The sequence below is a fragment of the Maniola jurtina genome, chromosome 18, assembly GCF_905333055.1.
Source record: "Maniola jurtina chromosome 18, ilManJurt1.1, whole genome shotgun sequence".
NCBI lineage: Eukaryota > Metazoa > Arthropoda > Insecta > Lepidoptera > Nymphalidae > Maniola > Maniola jurtina.
Genome location: NC_060046.1, coordinates 1,519,463 through 1,533,997, shown reverse-complemented (window position 1 = coordinate 1,533,997; position 14,535 = coordinate 1,519,463). Strand labels below are relative to the sequence as shown.

General features: G+C 38.7%; 1 protein-coding gene across 2 annotated transcripts; it reads left to right on the top strand.

The window, feature by feature from the left end:
- Positions 1-612: 612 nt before the first annotated feature.
- Positions 613-14,235, top strand: LOC123874502 (myotubularin-related protein 10-B). Of its 2 annotated transcripts, none has more exons than XM_045919900.1 (12): positions 613-1,049; positions 1,485-1,539; positions 7,250-7,386; positions 8,005-8,163; positions 8,738-9,193; positions 9,616-9,783; positions 10,341-10,470; positions 10,732-10,867; positions 11,307-11,544; positions 11,943-12,060; positions 12,392-12,567; positions 13,110-14,235. In XM_045919900.1, the coding sequence occupies exons 1-12, from the start codon at positions 993-995 to the stop codon at positions 13,335-13,337; spliced, it is 2,058 nt and encodes a 685-aa protein (XP_045775856.1). In that variant the 5' UTR covers positions 613-992; the 3' UTR covers positions 13,338-14,235. The 2 variants fall into 2 exon arrangements, with proteins under 2 accessions (XP_045775856.1, XP_045775855.1); XM_045919899.1 differs by having other exon boundaries at positions 12,362-12,567.
- The last annotated feature ends 300 nt before the right edge of the window (positions 14,236-14,535 follow it).

Genomic DNA, 14,535 nt, shown 5'->3' with positions numbered 1-14,535 from the left:
ACCAATTTGGCCAAATCTTTTTTTAAAATGTTCGTTGAAGTTCAAGGATGGTTTTTACGGCGAGAAAAATTAGAATTATTGCTGGAAAAACCCTAAAAATAGCCCTTTTCTTTTTCCCATACAAATGATTTCTAACTAAAACGTAGTCAATTTGAGCTTTATTGCTATGGTATAAAGTTCATATTAAATTACAAGCACTCACTGTTGTCTAAGCAATGTAGGTGTGTTCCTAACGTCAACGGTTCTGTTCAGGAGAATTTTTTAAAATACGTAGGCACAAAAACTGCCACATTACAAATCTTTTTGACAGGACGAAGTCTGTCGGGTCAGCTAGTTCATAATAAAGGTGGCGACATTTATATGCAGAAGCCTCAGAGTCCGCAGTTGTAAACCGGAGGTGATTGACAGTGATTGGTAATAATTATCATTTTTGTACATTTTTTGTGTCATTCGTTATATTTTATATTTAATGCCATTTTACAACCATAATCTTGAGTCTTGTACACGTTTCTAAAGTTACCCATGAACATAGCCCATGACTACTCTATTGCATTTTTGATTGTTTTGAACCATAAACCTGTGCCATAAACTAGCAACACTCTCGCAATCTGTCGTTGCGTCGCGAGTTGCGATATATTAGACATGTAAATTCATAAATTAAAATTTTACTAATTATTATCCTGTAACCCAAGAACTATCCGTAGAAATGATACTTCCATATTTAACAGTCTATAAATAGCATAATGCCAATTAAGGCAACGGTGCAAAAATGGTAATCAGTATGCAAGTGGATAATCTATGTGTGTAAAGTTTGTAGGGGTGATGTTATCGAATCTGTGTGAAATAAACGCTAATCATGTGGATAATTGCTAACATAACAACATAGCGATGAGTACTGTACTCAGTTTGAATATATTTATGTAAAATAAGTGTAAATATTCGACGGACAAACGAAAAGTGTGTCAACAATAGTCTGAGCCATATTGATCAAAATGAATGAAAAAAAGGTGGTGCAGAACTTCAAGAGCTACATCAATGTGCCGCCAATGGTAACTGTATTATCTGTAACTGATAAAGATAAATATCAACCGTGTGATATGCTTACATTGCTGTATTCTGAAAATGTAAAGAGCCAAGTTGATAAATCAAACTAGATTCAAGTCATATATTTAATTTAATTGCAATGACTCTTTCTTTCTTCTTGTGCATGTTTTTACATTTAGTCATTGTCTGGCAGTTGCACATTAAACTTGAAAATCTCTTAACATCTCTCTGGTAACTGAGCTTACTCCTAAAACCCTGAGTCACTCTGGAAGCAGATACTTACTATGCTTGTGCCTTAATCATATTAGGCAAAAACTAGCTGGTCATTTTTTTTAAATCAAAATAAGCAAATAACAACCTATATAATATGATAACAAGTGCAATTATTATTTAAATAATAGTAAAATCTATGAATGGTACTTGTAAATATTTATTTTCAGAACAATGGTGACAAAAATGGATCCTTACAGGAGTTGAAACCAAAGCTCTTAAATGGTAAGCTATTTTTACATGCTACTCAATAAATTTTTCCTACTCAATTTTTAGAACTAACTAAAAACTAGAGTTAGACTAACTCAATAAAAAGCTTGGAAAGAAAGATATATAAATATTTATTTGGGTAAGTTAATCTACAGGGCTATACTCTGAAAAATATTCAATATAAGCATGCTCTGTCTTAGGCTGCATCATCACTTGCTTGCAGGTCTGATTGCAGCCAAGGGCTAGTCTGTAAATTAAAAAAATATATATCTATGCTCTGTGTATTACAATCATATCGAATCCTCAGTTCATAGTTTGTAAAACAGTATTATCTACATATAACCATACTGATATTTTACTAACCTATTTAACAAGTGTAAATTAAAAATTTATAACACCCCCGATGATCCAAAGTATCTGAGTTTTCCAAAACATCATTTTCAAATAAATAATTATGTATTTAGGCAACGTCCATCTTGACAGCTTGACATTTGTCTATTGACATAATATTATGAACCTAACGGTTATCTAACCTACTTTTCTACAAGAAAACTAGAAAAGAGCTGATAACTCTTAAACGGCTGAACCAATTTTTTTAGATTATAGCTAAGAACACTCTCGATCAAGCCACCTTTCAAACAAAAAAAACTAAATTAAAATCGGTTCATTCGTTTAGGCGCTACGATGCCACAGACAGATACACAGATACACAGATACACAGACACACAGATACACACGTCAAACTTATAACACCCCTCTTTTTGGGTCGGGGGTTAAAAAAAGGAGGAGGTTCTCAATTCGTTGGAATCTTTTTTTAATGTATGTTCCCTGATTACTCAAAGACGCCTGGACCAATTTGAATTTTTTTTTTTGTTTGAAAGGGTATAACTTTGCAGGTGGTCCCATATAAATTTCATAAAGATCTGATGAATATCTTCGGAGATGCAGAACAGAACTCCTCAATGGATAAGAGCAAATTGCTTGCTATTCTCATAATACCTTAATCAACTTAGATGAAGTCGCAGGCATTATCTATTCTAATACCTTTTATCAGAGAAATCATTGAGTACTTTTCTAGTAATTCAGTTATATAAAACTTCAACTGAACCAAATTTATAGAACTAAAGGCCATTCCTTTTAATATTCTTACTAAACAACATGATTTCTTTACTTTAAGTTACACATACAACTGCATTAGCATCAAACATTTACTAATTAACAAATGAGGTGCAAAACATATCAACTTTCTTGGCAGCCATATAGTATAAACTGAAGCCATACTTGCCTGATGTAGCTTGATACATTCAAACAATTAATCCAATTAAAAAGCCCATTTAGCTGGCTGGCTTTTAAAAACATGGTGATGGGCTATTGGTTAAGACGTGGGCGGCCTAGTGAGACCCCGGGCCTAGGGTTTGACCCTGATTTTGAGTCTTAAGATTTTTAAATTTTCTGAGGGTAGAATCAGTAAGCGATTGAGGCATAATAGTTAAGTTTAAAATATACTATTATTTAAGAAATATTCTCATAAATATAAATAAAACCCCTTTTTACACATTCTCTTATTCAGCTCTCGAACAATTTGTTAGGTCTAAATCTAGTGGTATTCTTCTCCAAACGGAACATTATGAAAGGGATAGATAGCAGTCTTTAGTCCTGTAATGCTTAACTTTCTAGTCTCTATTACAATAAACTCATAAACATAATGGTTTATATCTAAAAGATAGGTATTTGGCATAAAAGAATAAACAATTTTTTGAAACTAAATTAGGCTCTACATCCAACTTTAAGCTAAAATCTAATATTTTTAGGGTACTGTACCTTAAAATGAAAAATGGAGCCCTTATAGGATCACTTTGTTGGCCGTGTCTGTCCATCTGTTCGTTTTTGATTTATAGTGCAAAATGGCGGAAAAATACCCGAGTACGGAACCTTCGGACTTCGTCTGACTCGCGCTTGGCTGGTTTTTTTAATTTATGTATGACACTTTAAGTACCTAAATAACTCCATACGTAAACCTGTCCAAAGTTCCAAATCATGGAAATCAAAGTTTCGACCCAAAATAAGTAAAGAACCTGACCTCTATGTCACAAGTCATAAGACTGACTGTGATGACTGATGATGTAAATGACAATAATAACTCAATTACGTATGCGTTGCGTGCGGCTAACTGTATCGCCGTTTATGAACCAAACATTAGGTGCCTACTTGCCTACCTATAAAGTGATCGCACATATATCTAGATGCACTGCACTGTAGTTACTACTTCTCGCCGAATTATTTTATTATTAGCGCGGACATATTGTTATTATTCTAAACCATCGACAGCCCGCGGCTTCGCTTGTCGAAAATATAAATCCTCGCTATTCCGTGCGAATTTCGACAGGCCTTTTTTTCTTGTCTACATTATGCAAAATTTCAGGGGTTTGGGATGGACATTGATGAATCAGTCAGTGAGTCAGACTTTTTATTATATATTTTTTCATTACGAAATAAAAATGCGCGTGATCATAATCTCTACTATTTAAATTTATTCATAGTCAATGGGTAATGTAACTTTAGTAACGAGTTGAAATACTTTTCCTACCGAGAAGAATGACGAAGTAACTTGCCTTTTTTTGATAAAAATAGCGAGCAAACAAGCGGATCACCTGATGTTAAGTGATTGCCGTTGCCCACGGGTATTTGCAGTACCAGAGGAACCGCCAATGCGTTGCCGGTCTTTCAGGAATTTGTTGGTTCGCCTATTGAATTACCCCATGGTTACGATTAAATCAATACTTTTATATTATTAAAGCAAAAATGGTGGCTTGTCCTTCACTCATGCCTCAAGGGAGCAACCGACCGATGTAATTTTATGCTTGGATATAATATAATATGATAGATGTGGAGACTGCTCAGTGCCTCAAAACGTTCATAGTACCTATAAACCAACCAGGAGTATAGGGCATTAATGAAACTGCCATAACCCTTCCAGGTTAGCCTGCTACCATCTTAGACTGCATTTGGACTTACCACCAGGTGAGATCCCAGTCAAGGATTAACTTGTATAGGAATAAAATAAAATAAAACATTGGCATTTACAGTACGGACGAATATGCGATCGTCTTTAGACGAATTGTGTATTGAATAATTTCGATTCTATATCTTTCAAAATTAGGTCTAAATTAATATGCGAAGTGAACGATGACCGATGTATTCACACCTCTTTTTATGGTGGTGCTAGAAAAACATAGCTGTTCCATGGGAGTTGGTATAGTTAGAACTTAGAAGTTAGTTCTAGTGTGATAGTGAATAGCGATGGGAGTGCTTAGGCGAGGTAACTGTTTTTTTTTAATAGGTATCCAAAAATCATTTATGCCTACACTAGATGAGGCATGTGACTTCGTTCGCGTGGATTTAAATTTTTTAGAGTTCCGTACCCGAAGGGTGAACAGAACCCTATGAATGCGCGGAGGCATTCATAGGGTTCTGTTCACGTCCGTTCCGTCCGTCTGTCCGTCCATCCATCTGTCAATCGGTTGTATCTCATGAACCGTAATAAAAGGAGAGATGAAATTTTCACAGAATGTGTATTTCTATTGCCGCTATAACAACAACAGTCTTAATTCTTAAATAAATAATTACTATTATATACTTACCTCAATGTATTAAAAATAATTATTGTAAATACATAGTATATTTATCGACAAATAATAATACATTTATCTTTCGTACTTGACATTGTTATTTATCATCCAGTGTAAACAATAAAAGTTTTGTTTTCATGTCTTTCATGTGTGCAAATACCTATGCGTTTATAATAATACCTAAGCCATATCCCGACATTGTTTGGGTAGAATTTCTGGAAATACTGTCTTTAATCGTATCGTAGATCATAGTTAACATCCAAGAAAAATATCAAGTTTCGATTTCCAGCATTCAAAGTTGCACATTAATAATATATCAGTCAGTACATATTTTTATCAGTGAAATGCTTAATCATGTATCTACCTACCCCTGTACTTCCCTACACTAGTTAAAGAAATTTCACCTCCATAATATTGCTTTCTTTGGGCTGGGCTAAAGATTGGCTAAATTATAACTTCACGGTCACTACAGTTTAGCCAATTACGGTTGTTGTAAAAAACATTCGGCATCTGGTTCAATGTCAATCGCAAAGGTCGATGGAGAAACTTCTTCTAAGATTTAGATACGACCTTCGTTCAGTTTTGGTGTATTTACTACTTCGATTTAGCGCTATCCCAGACTCTTCCAACATCAACGGTGGTGAATGGTGATCGCCTAGACTGAAGAGAGCACATAGTACGCGATAGGTCGACATAGCAATCAGGATGGCATGTCACCCGCGCTATCCCGCACCGGGCTAGTGCGGGGGTTGTGCGTCTGTGCGGGGCGTCCCCGCCCCAATCGCCATCTCAACTTGTCGCGTACTATAGGTATATCATGTTCATGTTCGATTGAGTGGTCAAGATGATGATGACGATGAAGTCAACGGGGAGCTTTTCAGCTATATGTATCTATAGTTGGCGACATGTTGTGATGGCAATCGGAGTATGATGCGGGGGGACGCCCCGCACACCTGCAAGTCACTCGCGCTCACCCGCAGCGGGTTAGCGCAGGGACTGTATAGATGCGCTGGGCCCAACCATCTCCGCCGGTTGCCATCTCAACCTGTCGTGCCTATAAGTGTTCCACAAGGTTCTATCCTAGGTAATTTTACATTATTTTGACTTATTTTTGCATAGGAACAAACCATCTTTTCACACGCTCCGTAAATTAATAAAATATTAATTAATTTGGTGGGTGATCAATATTCTATAAACAGATGCCTGACTCATAACATATTTTTCACAAACACAGCACCGATAAAACAGACATTTGAGGTTATACTCGTAATATGAGAGATAAGGTACCGTGCACCCAAATAACAGCGCATATCTTTGTGTGCTATCGGCATTATGTCATAGCTTTTACTTGACCAATGGCTATTAGAATTCCAACAAAAATTCGTTCAGGAACTTTTTTATTTTTATTTTATTCAGATACTAGTTAGCCCTTGACTGCAATATCTCCTGGTGGTAAGTGATGATGCAGTCTAAGATGAAAGTGGGCTAACCTGGAAGGGGTATGGCAGTTTTCATTAAAGCCTTTGGTTTTTTACACAGCATTGTACCGGAGTCCGGAACGCTAAATCGCTTGGTGGCACGGCTTTGCCGATAGGGTGGTAACTAGTCACGGCCGAAGTCTCCCACCAGCAAAACAATCCAGAACAGAACTCCACAATCTAGTTCCTCCATCTTCACCGTTCTACTAGAAGACAGCGAGAAATCGTGAGCGCTGATTCTTTATGTGGTCGATATCCAATCTCAACTTTTTGCTCAACGCTTCTGATATACGAACCACTAAGGTTTGGAACCGCCTTCCAGTGAATTCCAGTTCTATGATTGGCCGAGATATTTTCGCGCATTGGAAAGTAAGCACAGGAGTAGGTCAAAGGCCGTAAGTCGTTCAGCACCTTAATGACTATATTCGCCTGGTACGGTTATGCACATGCGTTAGGTGTGTGTGGCGTGGTTATAGAAAAAGATCATAAGTGCAACAGGTTTTTGATGCAATAGTTTCGCGAAATTGCTACTCGAATTTTTAAGCCGACCGTACATTGGTGAAAAGTATAAAAGTGGGAGTACTGTAAGTACAACGTTGGTATTGTGTATGTTTCCAGGCGAGCAAGTGGTGGGGCAGGCGCACAGCGTGGTGATGCTGGCGCCGCTCAGCGAGCGCGACCGCGGCCGCTTCGGCTCACTCTTCGTCACCAACTACAAGCTCACCTTCGTGCCTCTCGACTCCTCCATCAATGATGTAAGCCTACTTAGAGACTCAATTTCATGACATGATTGTAACCTTCCATCACTTTCCATCAGGTGTGATTGTGGTCAAGCGCTTGTCTATAATATAGTGAATATTAACAAAAACGGCCAAGTGCGAGTCAGACTCGCGCACTGAGGGTTCCGTACTTGGGTATTTTTCCAGCATTTTGCATGATAAATCGAAAACTATTATTCATAAAAATAAATAAAAATCTGTTTTAGAATGTACAGGTAAAGCCCTTTTTATATGATACCCCACTTGGTATAGTTATCTTACTTTGAAAATTGAAACACGTTTTAATTTTTTTTTAATGATGGTAACCACAAATTCGCGGTTTTCAGATTTATTCCTGTACTTGGGCTATATGACCTACCTACCTGCCTTTCATGATTCTAGGTCAACGGGAAGTATCCTACAGGTTTCTTGACAGACACGTCGGACAGACGGACAGACAGACAATCAACGAAGTGATCCTATAAGGGTTCCGTTTTTCCTTTTGAGGTACGGAACCCTAAAAAACTATTCCAGACACATACAATGCAATTTACTTCTTCGTTTCTTATTTGAACCACTAAGATTAGTATTCTCAAAACCTTATTCTTGTTACAGGAGTATGGACAAAGGAATAACCTGGTAGGCACATTCGACGTGCCACTCACGGGAGTCGGAGCACTGTGGCAAACTGACGGAGGTCTTACGAGGCGGAGACGACTCGTGCCGCGGTCCGATGTACCGGCTAAGCTGAAAGGGCTACAGGTTGTATGTAAGGTAAGGGGGTTTATTAAGCCTCGTTACGTGATGCCTAAAATAAAACTGATCAGGTGCGAGTCGGACTTACGAACGAAAGGTTCCATATACAAATAACACTTATGTGATTTCTAATATTTTTTTAATTTGCATGACGGCCATTATGGAAGCCGCTATGTTGGTTTTTTATTATTTGTCCTTATAGCGGCGATAGAAATACACACTCTGTGAAAACTTCAACTCTCTACCTATGACGGTTCATGAGATACGCTGACAGACGGAAAGACCCTATTACTAAGCCTCCGCGCTTTGTAATTAGGGTCTCGGCACCCTTCGGAGACGGAACCCTAAAAAAGAGAGGAGTGGTCTTTACCCAGCAATGGAACCTGAAGTCTTTAAGAGCGATCTTGTGCCACATAAATGCAACAATCCTTTTTCTGTCTGCCAATCTAAGAGTCCTTCGCGGCTCGATATAACAATATGAGACAGGCAAGCATACGAATTAAATGTAGCGTTTTCCATTGCGAAATGTTTTTGTCTCTTCATATTTTGAACAGTTGAGACATGGCATCTTACATTTTAAACTCTATTCCAGAACATGAAAGTGCTATCATTCAACTTCACAAACTCGCCCATCGGAAACGGCAGGCAGGTTGCAATGGCGCTCTTACACCACGCATTCCCGAAACGACACGACTTACTATTCGCATTCGAGTACAGAGAACCATACTACCCCACTCTACCATCAGATTTGAACATGTTCCAAAGACCAGGTGACTGGAAGAGGGAGCTGGAACGATGTGAATGCCCCCATTGGAGGATAACGTGTATAAACGGGACGTCCGATGCGTTTATGTTGACTGCTGGGGAGACGCTGATAGTGCCAAGTTCAGTACTGGACTGTAACTTGATAGAGAGCGCTCGACACTTCCGGTCGGGGAGAGTGCCTGTGTGGGTGTGGGGGAGGGCGGACGGCGCGGCCTTATTGAGGAGTGGAGAGTTGCTGCAGACCGAGCAGTCCGCCACTGCAGAAAGTGTTCTCTTAGAACAGGTAAGTGTAGAAAAGATACTAAAAAATTATAACGTCACAACACAACTCGTTCTATTCAATGTGACCTACGTCCAAATTATAAAGCTGTCAGTAAATATTTAAGATGCCCCTCATATGGTAAGTGACATATTTAGTACGATATGCATGTCCCCATTGGTCCCCAAGAGATTAGAAGAGAGAGAAGAGATCTCTTCCAGGCAACTTTAGGGTGAGGAGATAATAAAAATTATAGAAAGTGTAAGGGGTGTACTAATAAAATAAAGTAAATACACATAATGTATATTGTGTATAAAATTAAAATACATAACTAAAAAATAATAATACTAAAGTAAATAAGAAAGTGAAGTGTAGGGGAAGTATTTTATTTGTAGTTTTTTGTCTTCAACCTTTAATGTGGTTCTGAAATAATGTCTTTTCCTCAGGTTCGCCGCTCCCACCCCAAGTTAAAACCTCCACACGTGCTCTACTTATGTGGCAACAGCTTTACCAGCAACACCAATGCAAACACACTACCTCCGCTGAGTACGCTGAATACTGCGTACAAGAAACTAGCGGATCTATGTACACCTACCACACTATCCAGTTTTTGGGTAAGCATATCCACTACCCATATTTAAATGTGAATCACAAAAATCGCAAAATTTTATAATATTTTTATGATTCCGTACCTCAAAAGGAAAAAAGGAACCTTTATAGGATCACTTTGTAGTCTGTCTGTCTGTCCGTCCGTCGTGTCTGTCAAGAAAACCTACAGGGTACTTTCCCGTCGACCTAGAGTCATAAAATTTGGCAGGTAGATAGATCTTATAGCACAAGTAAATGAAAAAATCCGAATCCCTGTATTTGTGGTAAAATCACAAAAAGAAAATTTTAAATGTGTTCACAAATTAAAAATTAGTATTTTCAAAGTCAGATAACTATACCAAATGAAGTATCATATGAAAGAGTTTTACCTGTACAATGTACATGCTAAAACAGATTTTTATTTATTGTTATGCATAGTAATTTTTGATTTATCGTGTAAAATGTCGAAAAAAAGCCCAAGTACGGAACCCTTGGGACGCGAGTCTGATTTGAATCATTTGAATTTGAGGTTTTTGGCACAAGATGATTGTTTTGGAATTAACAAAAATTCAAATATTTCCAGATACAAGACTCCCAGTACTACTCAATACTAGAGTCTTCCCGCTGGCTGCGATACGTAGCGAACTGCATCGCGTTCGCGGACGACGCGGCCTCGCACCTCGCGAACAACCAGACCGTCGTGTTACAGGAAGGTATATACAAAAACTAGCTTATGCCCGCGAATTCGTACACGTGGATTACACAAACTTCAAACCCCTATTTCACCCCTTCAGGGGTTAAATTTTCAAAAATCCCTTCTAAATAAAAAAAAAATACTAAAGTAAGTTTCGTAAACTTTTTTTTTTAAAGAAAGTTTACTTGACTGCCGAAGTTTTTAGCAATCTGCACGGCTACGGAATCCTACCTTACCCGTGCTCTGATGCTTGATCAGTATTTTCCTTCCATCTTGGCAGGCGATGGAGTAGACTACAGCGCAGTAGTTTCATGCCTCACTCAGCTTTTGCTGGATGATCACTTCCGTACCATAGCGGGCTTCCAGTCACTCGTGCAGAAGGAGTGGGTAGCACTGGGACACCCATTCTGTGACAGGTAACTTAAAATACTTACCTACTATAAAACAAACAAACAATCAATCATTCAAATCCTTTATTTGATTGAACTGTAGGCACAGAAAAACCTGCTTATATATTACTAGATGATTACCGCGACTTCGACCGCGTGGGATTTAGGTTTTTTAAATACCCTGTGGGAACTCTTTGATTTTCCGGGATAAAAAGAACCTATGTCAATTTCAGGGATGAAAGCTACCTCTGTACAAAATTTTATATAAATCAGTTCTTTCTAATTGACAATGTAGTCTATTTTTTAATCCAAGAGACTAAAATGACAACTAGAAATGCCAAACTTAAAAATAATGATACCAGCTTAGCAAAAATAGTGTTGTCTTTTATTTAGGGGCACTGATGACCGTCAGCTTAATAACTTGTACTGTAATGATCACAGTTTTGAACAAGGGTTTCTCTTTCAGGTTTGGTCTCCCCAGGCCAGGCAATACGAAAGAAGAAACAGAAAGAGAACCCACGGTTCAAATCGCCCCCGTCTTCCTGCTGTTCCTGGACTGTACGTGGCAGCTACAAAGACAGTTCCCTGCAGCTTTCCAGTTCACGGAGACCTACCTCACCACTCTTTGGGACTGCACGCATAATCACCTCTTCGACACGTTTCTGTTCAACTGTCCCAGAGACAGGGAACTGGCTGTATCTAAGGTAGATTCCCGCTACATTACAACATGGGGTTATTCAAGGGGCGAACCATCAAATTCCTTAAAGGCCGGCAACGATTGGCGGTGCTATAGAAATGTCACAATTATTGTGTTGATGGTCGGCGCTAACACCGATTGGTCCGAACCACTGACTTTTTTATCGTGACGAAAATCCTTCTACTGCGCCCTCCGCTCGAGATACTCAGGGGGACGACACTCCCTCCCTGCCAGGTCAATTAGCCATGGCCAACAATATACCCACAACATTAGGCATACGGAGATTATCTGGCCGGTATCCCTCGAACCAATAACCTAACTTAAGTCAGTAATCTGAAATCATAAGATGTGAGGCCGCGGTCTCAGTATGGACGGAACCACTAGGTTATTTACTATTTGTTGTAGAACTTCGTCCAGCGGCCGCTGTGGGACTGGGGCGAGCAGTTCTCGGAGCAAGACATCGCGCTGTTCTATAACCCGCTGTTCGCGCACCGGACGCAGGCCACACCCGTACAAAGGCTATGTGAGTTTTACTTTAACTTTAATCTGTATATTGTTATAGCCTATGTTTCAGCCTCCCATTTAGTAGGTGGAAGTTCGACCGGGCACGCACGTCTAACTTTCGGAGTAATGTGCATTTTAAACAATTAAACATCCCTTGTAACGGTATAACATTTATCATCGTTTGTTTTTAAAACCTGGAGGGCTACGTGACTTTTTTTTTTACTAAAGAAAATGGAATTATCCGACATTATAAAAAGCAAACTTTAGCGAGACAAAAACATTTGTTAGCAGCATGAATTCCATCTTCTCGTTTTTTCTAGACAGCCCTGACGTGCCTCATTTGTTGGCAGCACAAGTATCAATAAGCAGCGGCCGTCGCATCGGCGACAGTCGGTTGGAGCCGTGCACGTCGGTGGCGGGCGTGGAGTTGTGGTCGCAATGCTACGAGCGATGGTTGCCGCCGCTCGACGCGCCCCGAGCCGGCCCTGTGCAGTACTATCTGCACCACTGCGCGATAAAGGAGCAGGTATGACGTACTACTTCTTCCTGACCTAACGTGGGATACGTTAGGTCGGCTCAACATGTCTTCTTCCACTCCCTTATGTCATCCGTCAACGTATCAACCACCCCTTTTATACGCATATCCTCTTTCACGCGATCCATCCACCTTTTCTTTGTGACAGCTAATTTAAACACTTCTCAGATCAAAACGCGTTTGGAACTCTCATAGTTTTAATTTTAAGTTCAACTAATTAATTTTGTCACCATTGCGTCAATTTCTATGTCAAATTCCACAATTGAGTCATAAAGTGTACAATACAATGGTAACCATTTTGAACAAAATGCTTTGCTAGGCCCGAGTTGTATACAATAATGGCCGTAGTAATTCCACCGATATAAAATTTAAAAGTCTAATTTCGCCATCACAGCTAAATTGAATACTTTTGTAAGTAGGTCTGAGCTTCATACAATTATAGACATTACATTTTTTATAAAATGTAAACGCTTAATGCCATTGGCGTAAGTTAAACACTCCATATAATAATGGCCACTCGTCTTTCTCCACAGATACAGAAACTCAACGACAAGCTGTCAACCATGTCCATACTGAACCGTCACTCGAACGGTGATACGGACCTAACCGAGCTCCCACCCACGCCAGAAGTCACCCGCTTCTACCCCTTCAGCCTGAGGAACAACGACACAGTCACCAGAAGCCTAGACTCCATGCAAGTGAGTTTGATAGACGCGAGTCAGTTATTGGACTCACAGTCGCTGTTAAATGCACCGGATTAAATCTAAAATCTATAAATTTGTATTCAAATAATATATTATAATAGAATAAAGACTCCTACATTCTTAGAAAATGTTGATTTTTATCAAAAAATGTTAAACAGTCATTAAATGTGTAATGGTAGTCCAACTTAATGCTGTGTTATTTGTTCAAATGTTTTGCCATGTGTAGGCAAGCTGATTGACATATTATGTATCCCTATTGGTGGCAAGCGGGTAGCGCAATACAGTACTGTCCCTTTTATTACTTACAACGATTGTACCTGCGCAGAAATCTTGTTTTTGAATGGCACGAAAATATTTCAGCGTAAATTCAAAAACAAAGACTCATGCTATCTCGCTCATGATTCTGAATTTTGTATTCTCATGAATATGGTGTGTAGGCAACAAGCAATAGTGGACGCACGCTCGCTATGATTGGCTGATTTTCGGGCGTTTTAAGAATCATATTTCTGCGCAGGTACATCGGCGTAACTTACAAAAGTAGTAGTACTGTAACCGTCGAGAGTGAGCTTTCACGTACAATACAACGATGTGTATGTTAAAGTTAAACGGTCTTCGTGAGATACAATATCTGTACCTGCCTAAGTAGGTAGATATAGATGTAATATTTTTTTAACTCATACAAGTTAGCCCTTGATTGTAATCTCACCTGGTGGTAAGTGATGATGTAGTCTAAGATGGAAGCGGGTTAACCTGGAAGTGTTATGGCAGTTTTTATTAAACCCATACCATACCGCCTTAGGTTTTTACACGGCGGCACGGCTTTGTCGGTATAAGATGCAGAATTATAGACAAGTAGTAAGTACATATAAATAATATGTATGATTTGCCTTTGTTGAGTTGATTGTATAACATTTGCGTAGGTAATATAAAATAGTCTGATGCTATTGTATGAGTAGGTATATATAAATAGTTTAGAACTGCCAAAAATGAAAATAAGTCGAGAAATTATTAGAGATCTACAAGCGCCTTAAATTGTTATTAAATAAATAACGATTTCTCCAAAATTTGTGCAAATTAGAGTAAAAAAATAATTTTGTCAAAAGACAGAAAAATTGGGTAAAATTATTAGGACGAAAAACTATACCTATATAATTAGATCGAGTTAAGCAATAAATTAATAACTAGAAAGAATATAGAATTAAATTATAAAGGCATTTGAAAACGTGCGTTAAATTGTTGTCATCTGACTATCGCT